Genomic DNA, 17,072 nt, shown 5'->3' with positions numbered 1-17,072 from the left:
TCCTGGAGTGTAGGCAAGTCTGTACACACATGGCTAAGGCCCTGCTTTATTATGTACATCTTCAAGAGGTAAGCAGCGTGCATGGCCTAATTGCAGGAAGCTCCCTTAGGAAAAAAAAAAAAGAAAAAACCCTATTTATTATTATTATCATTTATTTATATGGCGCCACAAGTGTTCCGCAGCGCCTTACAAAGTACATAGACAAATAAGTAACCAGTGACTTACATTACAATACAATACAATACAGGACATGGATAATAAACATTGCTATATTAGCGATCTTTACGCCCACATAAGCAGCCAAGTGTTAGTTGCCCTAGTGGGGAGTAAGAGATAAATTAAATTACAGTAGAGAGAACCACAAGAGGGTAGAGGGCCCTGCTCGAAAGAGCTTACATTCTTTAAGGGAGGGGAAGACAAACATGAGTGACACAGAATGGGGTAGGTGGGGAGAAAGGAAGATGTAGCAGCAAGTTAGGATGAGCACTGCAGCTCGCTGAGGAGGGGGGTACTGTGAGACCCTCAGTCAGACGCAAATCCAGGGGGGCGCGATAAGTGTGACTGCTCTCCCCCACAGGCAATGGAGAGGAGACTGCTGCTGCGGCAGCAGTTTCCATGGTCCCAATGCTGACAGGTACGAGGGAGAGGGGGACACCGTCAGATCCGGGCCCCTCCTACAAGCCCAGGCTTGGGTATTTAGTACCGCCTCCCCCCCTCTCCGCGCCCCTGGACACAATGTCCAGTTGCACCATTTCCGGTTATCACAGTAAATTATTTTTGGCTCTCACCTCTATGGGATGGCAACAAAAACAACAGAGGTTTTCCCCACCTAGTATCCCAAACAGTATCAACTATTGGGACCTCGCGGCTCATGAATCTGCCTTTAAAAGTACCCACAGTGTCTATGCACTTACTATACCTCAGTCCAATAACGGTTCTTGTACAAACTTTGATCAGATCAGAGCTATCTCTAGGATACCACAGATTAGGAGAGCTATGGGTGAAAGGTTAAATGTTCCTGTGTCAATCTTTAAATCTAACCCCATTAAAAAGCATAGTGTACACACAAAAATGCAACAAAGAAGTAATCACCTGTAACCCGTTTTTATTCTCCACACAGCCAGCAAGGCCACAAAGATGTGTTAACAGATGCACAATGCTGAAATTAGTTGGAGTAGTGCAAGTAAAATACAAATGTCTGGAAAACATATATATAGAGATAAAAAAAAAAAAGACTAACAAAAGCGCCCAGGTGAACTCTATGCACTCTGAAGAGTCATTTTTTCAAGTAATCCATCTTAATGTCAGCAAATTGCCTACTAATGTGTTGACTTATTGTGATCTTGAAAAGTAAATTGAAAAGCAGGAATTTACAACGCAAGGATGAATCGGGCGATAAGATATTACAGGGTTAATATCCTCCTGCCATCTGCTGCATGGGGCAAGCTGTAACTGACAACAGAATGTTTGCCCTGTCCTGGTCAAAGGAACAAATAGCCCCCATGGCCAGTTTACTGTTTGGCGAGATTTAACTCAAAATTGTTTGGGGAAATCTCATGGCAGGAGAGCAAAATACTACAGTCTGAGACGTTATTTCACAGCCAAGCGACCTCCTTATAAAGAGCAGGGCTAGCATTAAATCCTGCTCAAGATAATGTAATGCATATGAAACAGATTTAATGGCACCCGTAAAACGAGCTGCTTCAATTAGATGGCTTATGCAAGCACGGTTTATAGGTAAGGATCAAAGAGGCCTGCAACTGCACCGGCTGCATTCTAGGTAACAGTTTGCTTTCTGTACACACGGATTGTGGATATTGGCATAAATGAGATAGTTGTTGTGACCTTTTAGGGACTCTTAGATCTCAGTAAAACTACTGTGGCTCTGTCAGACGTGCAATAAACATATCATTCTCAGTTCACGTCCAGGACACAATAAACAGAAACACAGTAACTGAGAAACAAGCAGAAGTCTGTGATTCGCCTTCAATACTCCAAACTAATAATGTCAAATAGTTTAACTGAACTCTCCTGAATTTGCCGAAATACTTAAAAACTTTATAGTAACCAAAAGTGATGATTTTTATAAGTTCTAATGTTCTAATACCTCACTTCAGGAGTAAGGGCTATTTCACACACACCGGTTTTGACTGGCTGGCAAAAAAAACGTGTACTAATTTTAGAGAACTATGTAAATAGATGGGTCCTTTCAGATGGCATGGGCATGGCAGGGTCGCCGTGTTACAGACGGGAATATCCACTGACAAGGACGGCTGCTGTGTCATGTCCGTGCCGTGACGGCAAGTCAGTGAAGTACATGTTGCTATGTTTGCTTTCACACACGCCGAATTTTCTGAGCTTGTACCCGCACACAACTCCATCTCTTTCAAGTGTTGTGGTACCTGGGTGTTAATACAGTATGAGTGACAACTGTGACATAGATACTGAGAAGCTGATATCATTAGTAGAAGCCAGACCAGTCTTATGGGACAAAACACACAATATTTATATAGATAGAAATGCCACTCGAAAGGCTTGGCAAGAAGATTTCAATGTGTTGGGAGACTAGGATAAATATAGGTACTGTACCTCTTGTCCTAGGAAATGCTTGTTCCTTTACTCCTTCAACTCAGATAAGCTATTGCTATATCTTCTTCTTAAAAACTTATGTTTTTTATCCATGTCCGCCAGTCTCATTGTATAGGCTACTTATAAATTGTTTACGCCATGTTTTAATGAAGGAATTCTCTAGACTATAGGGGTTCCATTAAGTATTTTTTCTTATATTATTCTTATATTGTTTTAATTCTGGAAATAAATTGTACACTTTTTACTTTGTTTATTGATATTACCACTGTTTTTTGCACATATCTTACTTTGATTATTTATAATAGATCTTCTTGTATGCACTTATCACTTAGACATTGATTGATATACCTTCATACATTCTTTGTATGGAATGTACTTTACACAATAACACTGTATATGTAATAAGCGGAACAGTCGCCCAAGGTCAATTTCCTTTTTCCTATTTGTAAGGTAGTATACCACCAAATACTACATACTATTGACACGGAGCTGACGCCCATCGAGAGTACGTTTTCTGGGCTTATCCGCATTTTAATAATTTATTTACCCATTTTGGGAATACTCACCTTTTAATTAACTGTGAACCTTTACTGGCGCCGAATCCTTATAGATCTTTGAATATATATATATATATATATATATAAAGATCCAGTACGATTGGCACTCCCTTTAAAAAGCTGTTGAAGACCGCGGTGCCTGCCAGACCAGTAAACACACCCATCCATATGCAGCGGCACTCGTTGGACACTGTTTTCTTGTCAATTTAAATAACTCAGAGACTGCTGCAACGTTTCGAGTTTATTTCAACTTGTCATCAATTGTCATTAATAACTTATTTACCCATTTTGGGAATGCTCACCTTTTAATTAACTGTGAACCTTTACTGGCGCCGAATCCTTATAGATCTTTGAATATATATATATATATATATATATATATATATCCATTTGTGACCTGCACTCACATCGAATAAAGATTCATCAATGGGGTGCTTTCCAGGATCAGATGACTGATCCAACGTATATCCGACCACTATCCAGTCTCCTGGAAGGAGAGCACTCACCAATAGGTCAATATTCAAAAGTCTTTAATACATCCAAAGGTGTCGTCACAATTAATAATCAATGCTATAATTGTAATCCATAGTCTGCCATAACAAAATGTGTTGTCGACGTTTCGGTTCAATTTTGAACCTTTCTCAAGACTGGCACAAATATGTACATTTGCATATGATGCACAATACAATGTTTCATATTACATCTCGCCCAGTGTAAAAAACACGCCACTACTCACCCCCGTTGCCGCAGACCAGGGAACATAAGGAACGCCAGCAGCATGTTTGTGCATGTATATATATATATATATGGTTAGTATTTTATTTGTAGTACTGTTTTCAATTATTGTGTATAAACTAGTATTATCTTTGAATAGAAGTGCTGCTGCTGCGCATGCCTACTACATTAAGAAAACAAACCACAACATTAAGAACGTCTCAAAAGGCAATGATTGCCGGCAAAAAAGCATCCGGCTTTGGACGTTTTTTGGCCAGACGGCCAAAACCAGTGTGTGCGAAGTACCCCTAATTGTTACCACTCATTTGATTAAAAAGGTTCTATTCATCATATCAGGGTGATATGCTCCTGCAGTGGAGTTCTATAGTATATTAATTTAATTTTTTGGTGGTCTCAATGTCCCATTACAATGCTATGGAAAGCAGTGTGGTTGAACTCATCCGATTCATATATGAAAATACATGGATATTGCTGCATTAGTCAGAAAAAACTCAAGAAATGTAAAGGAAGGCTATAGAGTATTATAAATATAGGGGTCTATTTATGAAGTAGTGATAACCTCTTTCTCTTTTTGGACTGAGAAAGTGGTTATCAAAAGTTTCTCCTAGAGATAATGCTAAGAAATCACCCATTTCTTCAGTGGCTTCCGAGACCCCATAGACTACAGTGTCTGCTCTATATAGCAAACAACATAAAACTTCCACCACTAGGTGACATCATCTTGATATGGCAATAGCCTATACTACCCATCAATGGGGATCTGCGAAGCCAGACAGGCTTTACAGGATCCGCTTGGGGCAGAGTATCTCAAACTCTATCAGATGATGAATATCAATCTAATTTGTCGCTCCTCCTCTGAAGCCCAAGGCATGGTGGATTCTTATACTACAGCTATATAGGCATGGAACAAGAATAACATTATATTTTGTCACACTACGGAATGGCGGGGACGGAGCTGAACCGTGTCAGGACGGCGGGTCAGAACAGCAAAGAGGGGGGTGGGGGTGGAAAAAGCGAGGGCGGGATAGGGTGGAGCAGGGAGGGGGGAGGATACTGAGGTGACCCTGCATATGGTGGGTCCAAAATACTAGTATATATATAAATGTAACAGTGATAATCAGGAAAATTAGATTTCTGCTAGTACTGTACCTGCCTCCTGCACACCATAAAGGCAGACATTTTGTGGGCTCCGCAAACCATTAGAGTACCACCTATACCTTCACTATGACCTAGAGGCAGCACTGACCCAGTGTTGATTTTTAACAGTATAATACAATACACAATAGATAGCAGGCATAACTAAATGCTTTGGGGCCTGACATTTCCACCTCCTCAGGCTCTCCCTTACAAGTAAGTTACAACATAATAAAGTTATTAGCGTGACTGACATTTTATGAGTAAATGGGGTGACCTATGATTTCCAAGCGATTCAATGATTTTAAGTGCAATCCATAGTAAATTATAAAAATCAAGATGAGCAAAAGTTCAGTGTTGTAAAAGATTCCTCAACATTTATTGTGTTTCTGAGATCTATAAATCCAGACTACGAGTGATGTAGAAAAAGAAATTAATATTTTCCTTGCCCCAAAGGAAATGAGTAGGTACCTTCTCTTCAAAGAACCTTTTCCGCAATTTGGTGTTTTTGGGAGGTGTTGTTTGTCGTAGGTGTTTGTACCATTTTCGCACAATGTGTCCCCTCCAGCATGCTTGTATCCTGTGATAGAAAATAATCATGCCTTATACACAGAACTAATCTTCTTGCCAGTAGTATGTCTTATGTTACATTTACCCTTATTATCCTTCTCATTCCATATCCTTTATTATATACTAGCTCGGATACCTGGCGTTGCCTGGATTAAAGACTGGACCCTGAAGTACACCTGCAGCCTTTATTTGTTTACATTGTCCTCGTCTATAACATTCCATTGATCCTGAAAAGGACCCCAGTGTATGCTAACACGCATGCAAACAGTGGCATCACTACCGTGGGTGCAAGGGGTGTGGTTGCTATGGAGCCCGATCTGCCTCTGAGGGGGACGGGTAGCAATGGTGTTGATTTGGTGCCGGCCCGCCAGCTGATTTCAGCTGGCACACCGACAGGCAGACATAGAGAGACAGTGCCGCCGGTCGTGAGGCAATCAGAGCTCACGGACCAGCAACACCGGTACCTGTGTATTCTCCTTTCTACCCAGGCACTCTATATACTTTATTATATACGTCATCGGTCACTATTCTCCTTCCTATCCAGGCACTCCATCCATATCCTTTATTACATCCGTCATCCGTCACTATTCTCCTTCCTATCCAGGCACTCCATCCATATCCTTTATTATATAAGTCATCGGTCACTATTCTCCTTCCTATCCAGGCACTCCATCCATATCCTTTATTATATACGTCATCGGTCACTATTCTCCTTCCTATCCAGGCACTCCATCCATATCCTTTATTATATACGTCATCGGTCACTATTCTCCTTCCTATCCAGGCACTCTATGGCCCTCATTCAGAGCCGTACGCTCTGAGCAGAGCGCACGCTCTGAATGAGGGCCGCCCTCCATAATTATGGAGCGTCCTCCTGGACGCTCGTATAGCTGTGGGTCATCGCGACCATCGCCACTGCGAGCCGGAGCCTGCGGTTGAGGTTTTCAACCGCAAGGCTCGGAGTGATTTTGGCTCTATCAGAGCCAAAATCACTCCCACTGACATCACTAGTGATGTCAGTGGGCCGGCTTCTGACGGTAGGCGTTCCCTTGGGAGGCACGCCCCCGGCATGCCCACCAAAGGGGGCGTGCTGTCAATCAACATCGACAGCACGCCCCCTTTGATCAGACACAACGAGCTCCCTCCGTCGTGCGCATGCTCAGTGCAGACCATCGACCCACTTGCGAGCGAACAGCCGCTCACGAGTGGGTCTGAATCAGGCCCTATATCCTTTATTATATACATTATGTCATCGGTCACTATTCTCCTTCCTATCCAGGCACTCTATATCCTTTATTATATATGTTATCTGTCACTATTCTCCTTCCTATCCAGGCACTCTATATACTTTATTATAGATGTCACCCGTCACTATTCTGCTTCCTACCCACGCACTCTATATCCTACAGTATATCGTAGGTTCTCAAACTCTGTCCTCAGGACCCCAAACAGTGCATGTTTTTCAGGTCTCCTCATATCATCACAAGTGAATAATTAGCTCCACCTGTGGATCTTTTAAAATGTGTCAATGAGTAATAAATACACCTGTGCCCAGTTTGGTGACCTGGAAAACATGTGGGGTCCTGAGGACCGAGTTTGAGAACCACTGTCCTATATTATATATTTGATCCATCACTATTCTGCTTCCTAACCAGACCATCCATACAGTATCTTTCGCCATATACTATTCTTGTACCTATTCAGAAGCTCCATATTGATGATCTAATACTATTTATTCTTCCTATTAAGACTCACTCAAACTGAGACTGACAGTGTGCTAGAAACAGGGAACCATCCTGCATTGTCCCTGGTAGTCCTCCAGACCATTGGTAGTGACCAGGGAACCACCAGATGCTCCTGCTATAATTGTAGAAGGCACGCTGCACTAGGCCATGCTTCGGAGGCATGGGAGGTAACATTGCACTGCTATCTGGGTTCTGCTGTCATCACTAGGCTTGGAACACACACAGGACCTCATTCACAGACGGTCGGAGGATGCAAGCGGTCGCTCAGAAACTGGGCGGCCACTTGCATCCTGACCGCCCGCCTCTGTTGCGGTCGTTAGGCTGTGGGTTTACACCCACAGCTCTAACGACCGCTAGGGTGATGGTCGCGATGGTCAGAGACCATCGCGACCATCGGGGCTTACGACGAGACCCTAGGGTAGGGTCTCACTTGTCGTAAGCCCCGGAGAGCTTCTGGCTCTGTCAGAACCGGAAGCTCTCCACTGACATCACTAGTGATGTCAGTGGGGCCTCCCCCAAACGGTAGGCATTCCCAAGGGAACGCCTCCGTTTGGGCTGCCACCCCCCCGGCCCGCCTTCCAAACGGGGCGAGCTGTCAATCAACATCGACAGCTCGCCCCCTTTGGAAAGAGACCCGCTACGACTAGCGCTGTCGGTCGTAGCGGGTCTCACGCATGCGCACGAGGGAGCCGGCTCCCTCGTGCGCATGCGCACTGGCCAAACATCGAGGCGGCCGTGCGGTCGTAGACCGTACGGCCGCCTCTGAATAAGGTCCACAGTCTCAGTGGGGTAGGGTCCATTTGATGCCGTAAACAGAATAATGATCTGTTTATTTAGCCTAGTCAGTAATGGACCCAAGGAGGGGGAAGGGCCTAAATAAGTCAAAATTAAAATCTCTTAGGCGGATTTTCCTCTCACACGAATGCCTGACTAAAACTGACAAGACACTGACAGACTCGCAGTTGCTATTGCACTCGTCTATATCTTCTAGCTCAAGAAGTATAACACCAATATGTATTATTTCTGTTTTATTCTTTTGGGTCTTTCATTATAGTTTTTACTCTCTTAGTTTTCACTGATCTGGCCACCGTGGTCCACCTTTTCTGTCATTTCTGACTAAAGGAGCAATTTCAAAGCTGGATCTTGAGGGATGACAGTGACATATTTTATGTACTTGGCCAATGGCCTCAAGATGAGTCAAATGTATCCATCAATGGGCCTGATTCTGAGTTGGGAATAAAGCAAGAAAGAGCAAGTAACTGTGCACCTTGGTATAACCATGTTGCGCTGCAGGTGGGGCAGATGTAAAATGTGCAGAGTGATTTAGATTTAGGAGAAGTGTGTCCAAACTGACATCTGAATCGCAGAGTAAAAATAACGCTGTCCAGCATTTGTGGGCCATGTGCAACAGCCACCAGTAGTTACCCTGCATGCAATTTTTTTTACGTATTTACACCCCTTACATTGCTACATGGTTTGTCCAGGTGCACAGTTACAGTTGTGTCCTCACTCGTCTTTGCTGCAGTCATGCCAAACAGCCCTTTTCGGCGCGCCTAGTAACGTGATACTCTGCTTGCGCCTGGTGTCTTTTTTTTCCAAAAATGCATCTAATTCGCAATTCGATGCGACTAGGACACACCAGCAGACAGTGCTGATTAATTTCATACAGGCCCGGCTCGAGGCATGTTCGACCACAGTGGCTGAACAGGGGCGCCCCCCCATAGAGGGCGCACCCCTCCCAACCATCCCGATTTCAGTGGGACAGTCCTGTTTTTCGGACACTGCCCCGCTGTTCCACCCGTGGGCCGAAGTGTCCCGCCATTGGTCGGGAGGTTGGGCACCCCCTAAAGCCCCAGAGAAGCGGAATTCAGTGCAGGGGGCAAGGCATATGGCAATTAGGTCACACCCCCTTTTTGGACGCGCACAGCGAAACCACAAGCAAGGTTAGGGGCCGTCGGAATCCCTGTCTGCACAGGGCGCGGCTCCTCCTGGAGCAGGCCCTGATTTAATATCTGACACTTGTATATCTGTGTGTGGTTGAGTCTCTCAATCAGCATGCAAAGTACTACGATGCAGCGAGTAAAGCTTTGTCCCAATCCAGATTCCCTTTACACACTCAGATGCACACAGATATACAAGTGTCACATATCAAATTAATCAGCGAAGAGTTGCATTGGTCCTGGCAGCTCACTCACAGGGACAGACATATCATGCTGCATGACATATTGAGGCTAGATGAGCAAGGACACATCTGTACTTGCTCTTTCTTGCTTTATTCCCAACTCAGAATCAGGCTGAATATTGAGCAACTAATAGCCCTTTTAAATGCTCTATTCCAAGTACAGTGTCTCCTATGTGGAAAGCCTATAAGGATAGAGTTGCCGGTGGCATATACTAACCCCTAGGGAGGCACCAAGAGCTCCCTGGTGGCTGAAGGCACCAAAAGTATAATGCGCTGTGCAGAACTACTTCATGCAGTGGCGAAACTCCCGGAGACAATGGAGTCATTTGCCGCCAGCCCTGAAGGGGCACCTGGCTCCATGGTCACCCGGCCGTTCCAGGCACTGGTGAGGAGGAGCTGCATGGAGAATGAGCACCGCTGATCAGCTCTCCACCTCCAGTGGCGTAACTACGAAGGGTGCAGTTGCACCCCCTCCACCCTCCATTTGCCGGGCGCTCGCTGAGTGTTTTACCAGCGGGCGCCCGGCTCCTTCTCTTCCCCCGGCGGTAGCCGGATGACGGAGCTCACTCCTGAGCTCCGGCTTCCGGGTCCCGCAGTGCACTACGGGAGTGACGTCATGACATCACTCCCATAGTTCCGAGGAGTGGGCGCCGGGGACGGACGGCAGAAGGCACTGAAGCGGGGTTTAAGGTATTTCTTTTTTTTGTATGTGTGTGCGCGCGGGGTGGGGGGCACTACAGGGGGCTTACTACAACAGGCTTACTACAGGGGGATTACTACTGGGGGCCTTACAGGGGGCTTATTACAGGGCTTATTACAGGGGGCCTACTACTGGGGGCATTATAGGGGGCTTACTACTGGAGGCACTACAGGGGGCTTACTACTGGGGGCACTACAGGGGCTTACTACTGGGGGCACTACAGGGGGCATTACGGGAGCCTTACTACTGGGGGCATCATATGGGGGCATTACAGGGGCCTTACTACTGCATAGGGGGACCACTACTGGAGGTACTGCATGGGGGGACCATTATTGTGGGGCACTACATAGGCGGGCACTGCATAGGGGGACCACTACTGGGGGCATTTTATAAAAGGAACTGCATAGGGGGGCGGCAGCTGGGGCTGGCATAGATGCTGGCGGTGGTACATTTTAATTTGGGGGACACCAACATTTATCTTGCCTCCGGGCACCTGGGATGAAGTTACGCCACTGACTTCATGCCAAGCGTAGAGAACTAGCAAGCAGAATTTCTCAGCAGAGTCTGAGATGCTAGCCAATGCCTTCCACTGTTGTAGGCAGGGGCGCCGAGAGGGGGGGGCGGGTACTATTTACCTGATGGGCTCGGCGCCGCCTCTATCCTCCCACCCACACAGCAGCCCAGTGGCTACACAGCAGTCTCCTATGCCTCTGGCTTTGAACCGGGCTGAGGGGCTCACAGCGCCCCCTCCCCAGCGCCGCTATTAGGCCGCGCCCCTCTTCACCTGGGCCCGGCAGGGCTCTCTACGCTCCTGGCTATAGGCCTATTACCTGGTGGCACATTTTGCTTTGTAGAGTTGAGCTGCATCATGTATAACTCTGGACTGATAGTGATTCTTTCTACACATCGGGCAAGTCTTTCTGCCAGTAAACTTCTCATATGCTTCCAAGCACACCTACAGTGAAACACAGCGATACTAAAAGTGTGCAATACATGATTAGAAGACAGTGGGTATGAATCAAAAGTGGACACTGCTGCAGATTTTTCTTTGCGTTCACGTCAGACCTCCTCCCAGTCACTGGCCAGGAACACCCATCACTTTATCGCCCCCTTTCTGACACCGGCTGTCCTGAACACAACAATATCTTTGTGCGTATACTGTGTAACACATGCACTGTAGGGGTTTTCTGAATTTCTCATGCATGCGCAGTTACAAATAATCTCTCAACTAGGTGAACATGGGCACTGCATGTGAATTGCACGCTCCTCAGAATTAGGCCCAGTATCTGGGTACAGTACAAGTGCCCCATTGGATGCAGTCACTTACAATTGGGGAGGAGGTCACTAATTATCTCCCACAAATATCTATTATACACACAATATAGAGTTTGCATATGTATGATTGGGGTTTTATTTTTTACAGCATAAGACCCCTTATGTTACTCATAAAACGGCATTAGGAAAATATTTATGCAAAATTCCCCATTTGCACTAAGGGGCAAAAGATTTGTCTGCATTGAGATCCTCAAGGAGCTGGTAATGAAAGCGTAATATTATATTTATACAATGCAGCTTACCCTGTGAAAGACGTGAGAGCACGAAAGCAACACCTGTAAATAAGCAAAATACATTTTAATTATTTTGTAGTATACAAATGAAAGATATAAGTGTGTACAGTATTTGTAATTACCATTTTTTAATCAACAATTATTAAAGCCCCCTGATCATAACAATGTAAAAAATTATATTTGCTTAAAATTTAATCTTTTGGCATTGCAGTAACTGTTCAATTGTACAACTCTCCGCATTAGTAGTACTCCTGTTTTATTCTGCAATAATCCTACTGTACAAAATAGAACATATTTAATATTGAAATCATTAATACTAGTGATTTGCCTGGTGCTGCACAATACACAGGACCAGAGTCAGTCTGGTTTTAGCATTGCGTATGTCCAACTTTTCACAATCATTGTCTTTTTCTACTCTCAATTATGACTTGAAACCGTCTGTGGCTAAGGGGCTGAGACTGGGGTTTACATTGGCGTCGAGTCGCAAGAAACAGGCGTGCAATCGCAGGCAATGTGTGTACGTGCGATTGCAAAGTGCGTGCAGCTGTAGTGAAAGTACAGTAGTGGGGTCCGAGTTGCATGTGCTCTGACACTGGAGGACGTGTTGATAATGATGACTGCTTGTGATTGATCATAAACGCTGAGAACACACTTATATTTGCAAAAAACTTTTAAAACTAATGCAACAGTTTTTTAAAAGTGATTTTACACTTGTTTCACACAAATAAAGAATCATTCAGACTATGGGCCTGATTCAGAGCCGCTCGTAAGCGGCCGCTCGTTCGCTCCGAGCGATGTTTGCCCAACTGCGCATGCGTACAGATCGTTATACGCATGCGCGAACCAGTCAGTGCGGTCGAAATTCATGTGCTCGCAAAATAGCGAATGCCTGATAATTTGAGTGACAGAATGAGGCGTATGTGGGTGGTAACAGGGGAAGGTGCTTGAAAACGGGGAGTGGAGATCCGAACGCAGGCGTGCTTAAAGGTCAAAACGGGCGTTTTATGGGTGTGCATAATTAAAACAGCAGCGTCATTGACCACGTCACTGGGTTATTTTATAGCCAGAACTGCTCGCAAGATTGTGGTAGCAAAAACCAACCACAAGAATAGCGAGCAGTTCATACGCTGGCCAATGTACTCGATTAATCTAATAAACAGCGGACATGACGTAGGATGCGAGCGGCCAGGGGGCGTATTTATCCAAAAAACGACCGCAAGTTTTGTTCGCTCGTTCCGACCTAGAGGCGTGAACAGACCGCAAAGAGCGAACGGTTCATTTGAATAGCCACCCCTATTTTCTAGACGAGCGAGCGCTAATTGCGTCCGGCTCTGAATCAGGCCCAATGCCCGTAATCAATTAGAGGTGAAAAGTGGGAAAGGTTTCGCCTGTCCGACTTTCCGCCTCCTTTGCCTGTTTCAGAGGCGAAAACTTTTCATGAACGTCCCCGCTTTTCGCCCTAATTAATTCCAAACTACACAAAAACGGAAAGCGGCGAATGCGGAACAGGTGAAAGTACTGTCAGAAGTGGGGAAGTCAGTCTGTACCTCAAAAAAAGATGCACTAACATAGGGGATCAATGTACATGTGTACTAATAGCCCTAATAAAAGTGTTTGGGGTGCTTCAGTAGTTTAAGTTATTAGCGTCTATGCAAAAGTGGTGAAGAATGGCACAAAGCAGTATTTTTTTATGAAAATAAGTAGTCCAGTCAAATTTGGGGTACTTGAAAATAGGTGCAAGCAAATTTAAATGTTTCTAAAATGAACTTTTCAAAAATTTCAAAAACGCACCTGCTACATGTACCAACAATCCCAAAAACACCTGACCCATCCTTGCAGACCCCCAAGAAGTCTATTGCTTTATGCTTGTCCCCCCACTTTTTACTTTTTTGGCCCTAATACTTTTTTGGGGTATTCTTTGAATTTTTTTTTTAAATATTTTCTGAGATTTGGCCTTTGGGGGACTGTGCTACGGGTTCTGGGACGTTTCCACACGTTTGCACCCCAAAATAAAAATGTTGCACTTCTTTTTACCTGCTATTCATAGGCAAATCTTTTTCGCCTATTACATTGCATTGAGTTTCCGCTTAGGTAAAATCGTCCTGGAATTGAATATGGAGATATTTTGAAAACAGGCGGAAAAAATGTCTGAATACGCGGAAACTTTCCGCCAAATGGCACTTTTCGCCTCTAATTGAATACGGCCCTAAATTGGGGATGGGGAAGTCTGCACATATATTCTAAAGTATTGTCATTAAAAAATAAAAGTTAAATAATTCTATTTGCGTCTGCTTTCCATAAGCATTGCAGATGCACCAATCCACTAATACGTAATATCTACTCCAGGGTCGTGACTAGTCAAGGCCGGACTGACCATCTGGCAAATGCCAGAACAGAAGGGCCGATGGCCTCAGGGCCGGCTCCAGGAGTGCCGCTACCGCTGCACAGGGCGGAAATCACCAGCCTAAGGAAGGGTCCCAGCCCTCCAACTCCCCCCTCCCCCCCCCTGGTATGGGATCAGGGGGAGGGAAGAGGTGGCTAGTGTTTAATCCTTGCCGATTAACACCACCTCCCGGTGCTCTACTTGGCAGGGTTACTAAGAGACTGGGGCGTGCCGCGAGGCCAGGCCCCCGTGACACGCGGCCACCCCGTGAAACTTAACCATGCCCCTTTTGCGAGTGAGTGCCTATGGCGCGTGCACAGTGGTGACTGCCAGGGCTGATCTACAGCTTCAGTCCATCCCTGTAACTAGTAGTGTGCAAGTGATGTCGCTGACCAGAGCGCAGGGCCCATAGACCCTGCATCTGTAATGGCACTCTGCAGGCAATGTCACTGCTACAGCGCCGTCGGATGCACCAGACATGGAGCCAGCAGTTGTACAGCACAACGAAGCATCCCGCGTTACCGCTGGCCTTACCGCTGCTTGCAGCCCACGCCCTATCAGCATGAGATCAAGCGACAGGAGGTCATGGCCGGCAAAGGGCGCCATAAAGCTATGGCTTTCATCTACACCACTTGCAAGGTGGCTCTTCTAACCAGACCCTTAGTTTATCTATGCTACAATGGGGGACTTCAACAATGGGTCTATCTCCTGCACTTATATAACAACAATCCATAGTACCTCTTCATTACAGCACTGTCTATATCGCAGAGAAGAGGTGGGGGGCTGGGGGTTAAGGCACAGCGGATCCATCGAGCTTGTTTTCTCTGTCACCAGTAATGAGATATAATTTGAGGGAATTTAAAAAATGTGAGTTGAACTGAAGTGTAGGAATATTATGTAAATAATATAAATGGATGTAGGTCGGATGACCTGAGGAACACGGGGATAACTGTGCGACACTATGTTCTGCATTGTGACAGGAGCAGCAACTGTATGGAATAGTCTGGGTAAGAGAGGTAAGGATATTTAATGGGGGTCAGGCCTTGGGAGTCAAGAATTTCATAAAGATAATCTCCAACTGTGCAAATCCTGTCCTCATCGGGCTAAGGGCCCGATTCAGACCCGCTCGCTAGGCTGGATTCACACACAGCCTGCCGATGTTTGCAATCTGTGCATGCGTATGCATCGCAGTGTGCGTGTGCGAACTAGTCCATGCGATCGGGAAGTGTTCGCTCATTGCGCATAGACAGTTCGCTAGCTAGAGTGACAGGACAAGCCGTTTATGGGTAGTGACGGGATGGTCCATGAAAACGGTATTGGTGGTGCGAACGCAGGCGTGCCTGAGCATCCTAACGCTGTTTCAGAGGCGTGCATAATTATGACGCAGCGTCATAGTATACGTCACATGGTTGAAATTCATACTGAAGCACTCGCAATGCTTGTGGTAGTGTACGGTCAGCCACAAGTGCTGCGATCGCTTCTGATGGTACTCGATGTTACCGATGGTTGCATACACTTCCTGGACATGACATGGGAATGTGGGCGTCTCAAGACAGGCTGGTGGGCATCTGCATACACAGAGCGATTGCACGCTAAGACATAGTGGGTGTGCTAATGCCTTGCCGTGCGATCGCGGATTTGCATACTTTTGCTGCGTGCGAACGCATCTAGCAGGCGAGTCTGAATCGAGCCCTAAATTCCACATAAATAACCACATGGACAAAAACATACTGGGGTACATTAATGAAAACTGTTGCACAAGGAAAAGATAACATAATTCATAGCAACCGGACATTTGCTTTACAGTTTAAACTATACTAGGACCTTTTTTTTTTTACATAGTTTATCTGTGAATCAGTTTACATAACAACCCTCAGTCAGTCAATGAGACAAGTTTATTCAGTCACACCGATGTGTGCTCAGGGCAGCAGTTTGTCTGTTGCAACAACAAAGTTCCTACAAGCGCATACTTGCACGCTGACGGGTGAACAAGCCAGGCCAGAGCCCAATTAAGCTTTTTTGCCTAACCCTAATTTCTGGCAGCTCCTCTTCATACTTTTGGTCATATTAATACCACTGAAAATTGCTAAAGGTGTTTATGCACCCCTAACACTCCACATAGGAAAATCCAGAAAGGTATCGTTAACGCGAAGAGACTATGACTAAAACAGCCGTAAGATTGGCTCAAATCCAGGTTTCTTGTCCTTTCTGATTGACTCCTATGTCAGATGCTGATTGATACCAGAGGGAATTATTATCAGCAGGGGCGCCGAGAGGGGGGGGGAGCGGGTACAATTTACCAGGGGCGCCCAGCGGGGGCCCGGGTCCGGCGCCGCCCCCTCCTCCCTCCCTCGCAGCAGCCCAGCACACAGCACGTGCTGGGATGCAGTGGGAGAATGCTTGCGGCTGCTAAGCAGCAGCCACAGCAATCTCCTATGCCTGAGGGTGGGGGGGAGCAATCACACTGATCGCGCCCCCCATGGCTTTGCGCCGGCCTGAGGGGCTCACAGTGCCCCCTCCCTGGCGCGCAGCTGCGCTGCAAAAGTATGGTTTTTTGGAGGGGTTTCGAGGGGGCGTAGCCACGCCTCCCATGATTAGGCCATGCTCCCTCTTTACCGGGGCCCGGCGGCGCTCTCTACGCCCCTGATTATCAGATCTTCCAAAGAAGACAGGTGGTGGTGTTGTCCATAGCAACCAATCAGATCCTAGAATTTTATAGAATGTACTAGATAAATTATAGCTAGAAGCTTATTGCTATGGGCGATGTCTCCACCTATGGGCTTGATAAATCTTCCCTCAGCGATGTTTCGGAGTCCATACAAGTTGCGGTTTATAAACAATTAGAAAAATATTATGCCAACAACATTGCAACATACAGTATATGGAGACCTTAAGTGTGTAAATAATAA

The 17,072-nt window shown here is 45.8% G+C and overlaps 1 protein-coding gene across 7 annotated transcripts in view; it reads right to left on the bottom strand.

Annotated features, from left to right (window-relative positions):
• Positions 1-17,072, bottom strand: part of RNF32 (ring finger protein 32) — a 149,246-nt gene that overhangs the window by 16,664 nt on the left and 115,510 nt on the right. For all 7 annotated transcript variants that reach the window (XM_088450350.1, XM_088450354.1, XM_088450351.1 and 4 more), the window contains 3 exons: positions 11,790-11,822; positions 11,043-11,167; positions 5,487-5,595 (listed from right to left, as the gene is read on the bottom strand). In XM_088450350.1, coding sequence (XP_088306476.1) covers positions 5,487-5,595; positions 11,043-11,167; positions 11,790-11,822 — 267 coding nt within the window. The remainder of the gene's footprint in view (positions 1-5,486; positions 5,596-11,042; positions 11,168-11,789; positions 11,823-17,072) is intronic.

Source organism: Taudactylus pleione, unplaced genomic scaffold (assembly GCF_031769625.1).
Source record: "Taudactylus pleione unplaced genomic scaffold, aTauple2 ptg000517l, whole genome shotgun sequence".
Lineage (NCBI taxonomy): Eukaryota > Metazoa > Chordata > Amphibia > Anura > Myobatrachidae > Taudactylus > Taudactylus pleione.
Note: the sequence above shows the minus strand (reverse complement) of the source record. Positions and strands in the feature narration are given on the sequence as shown.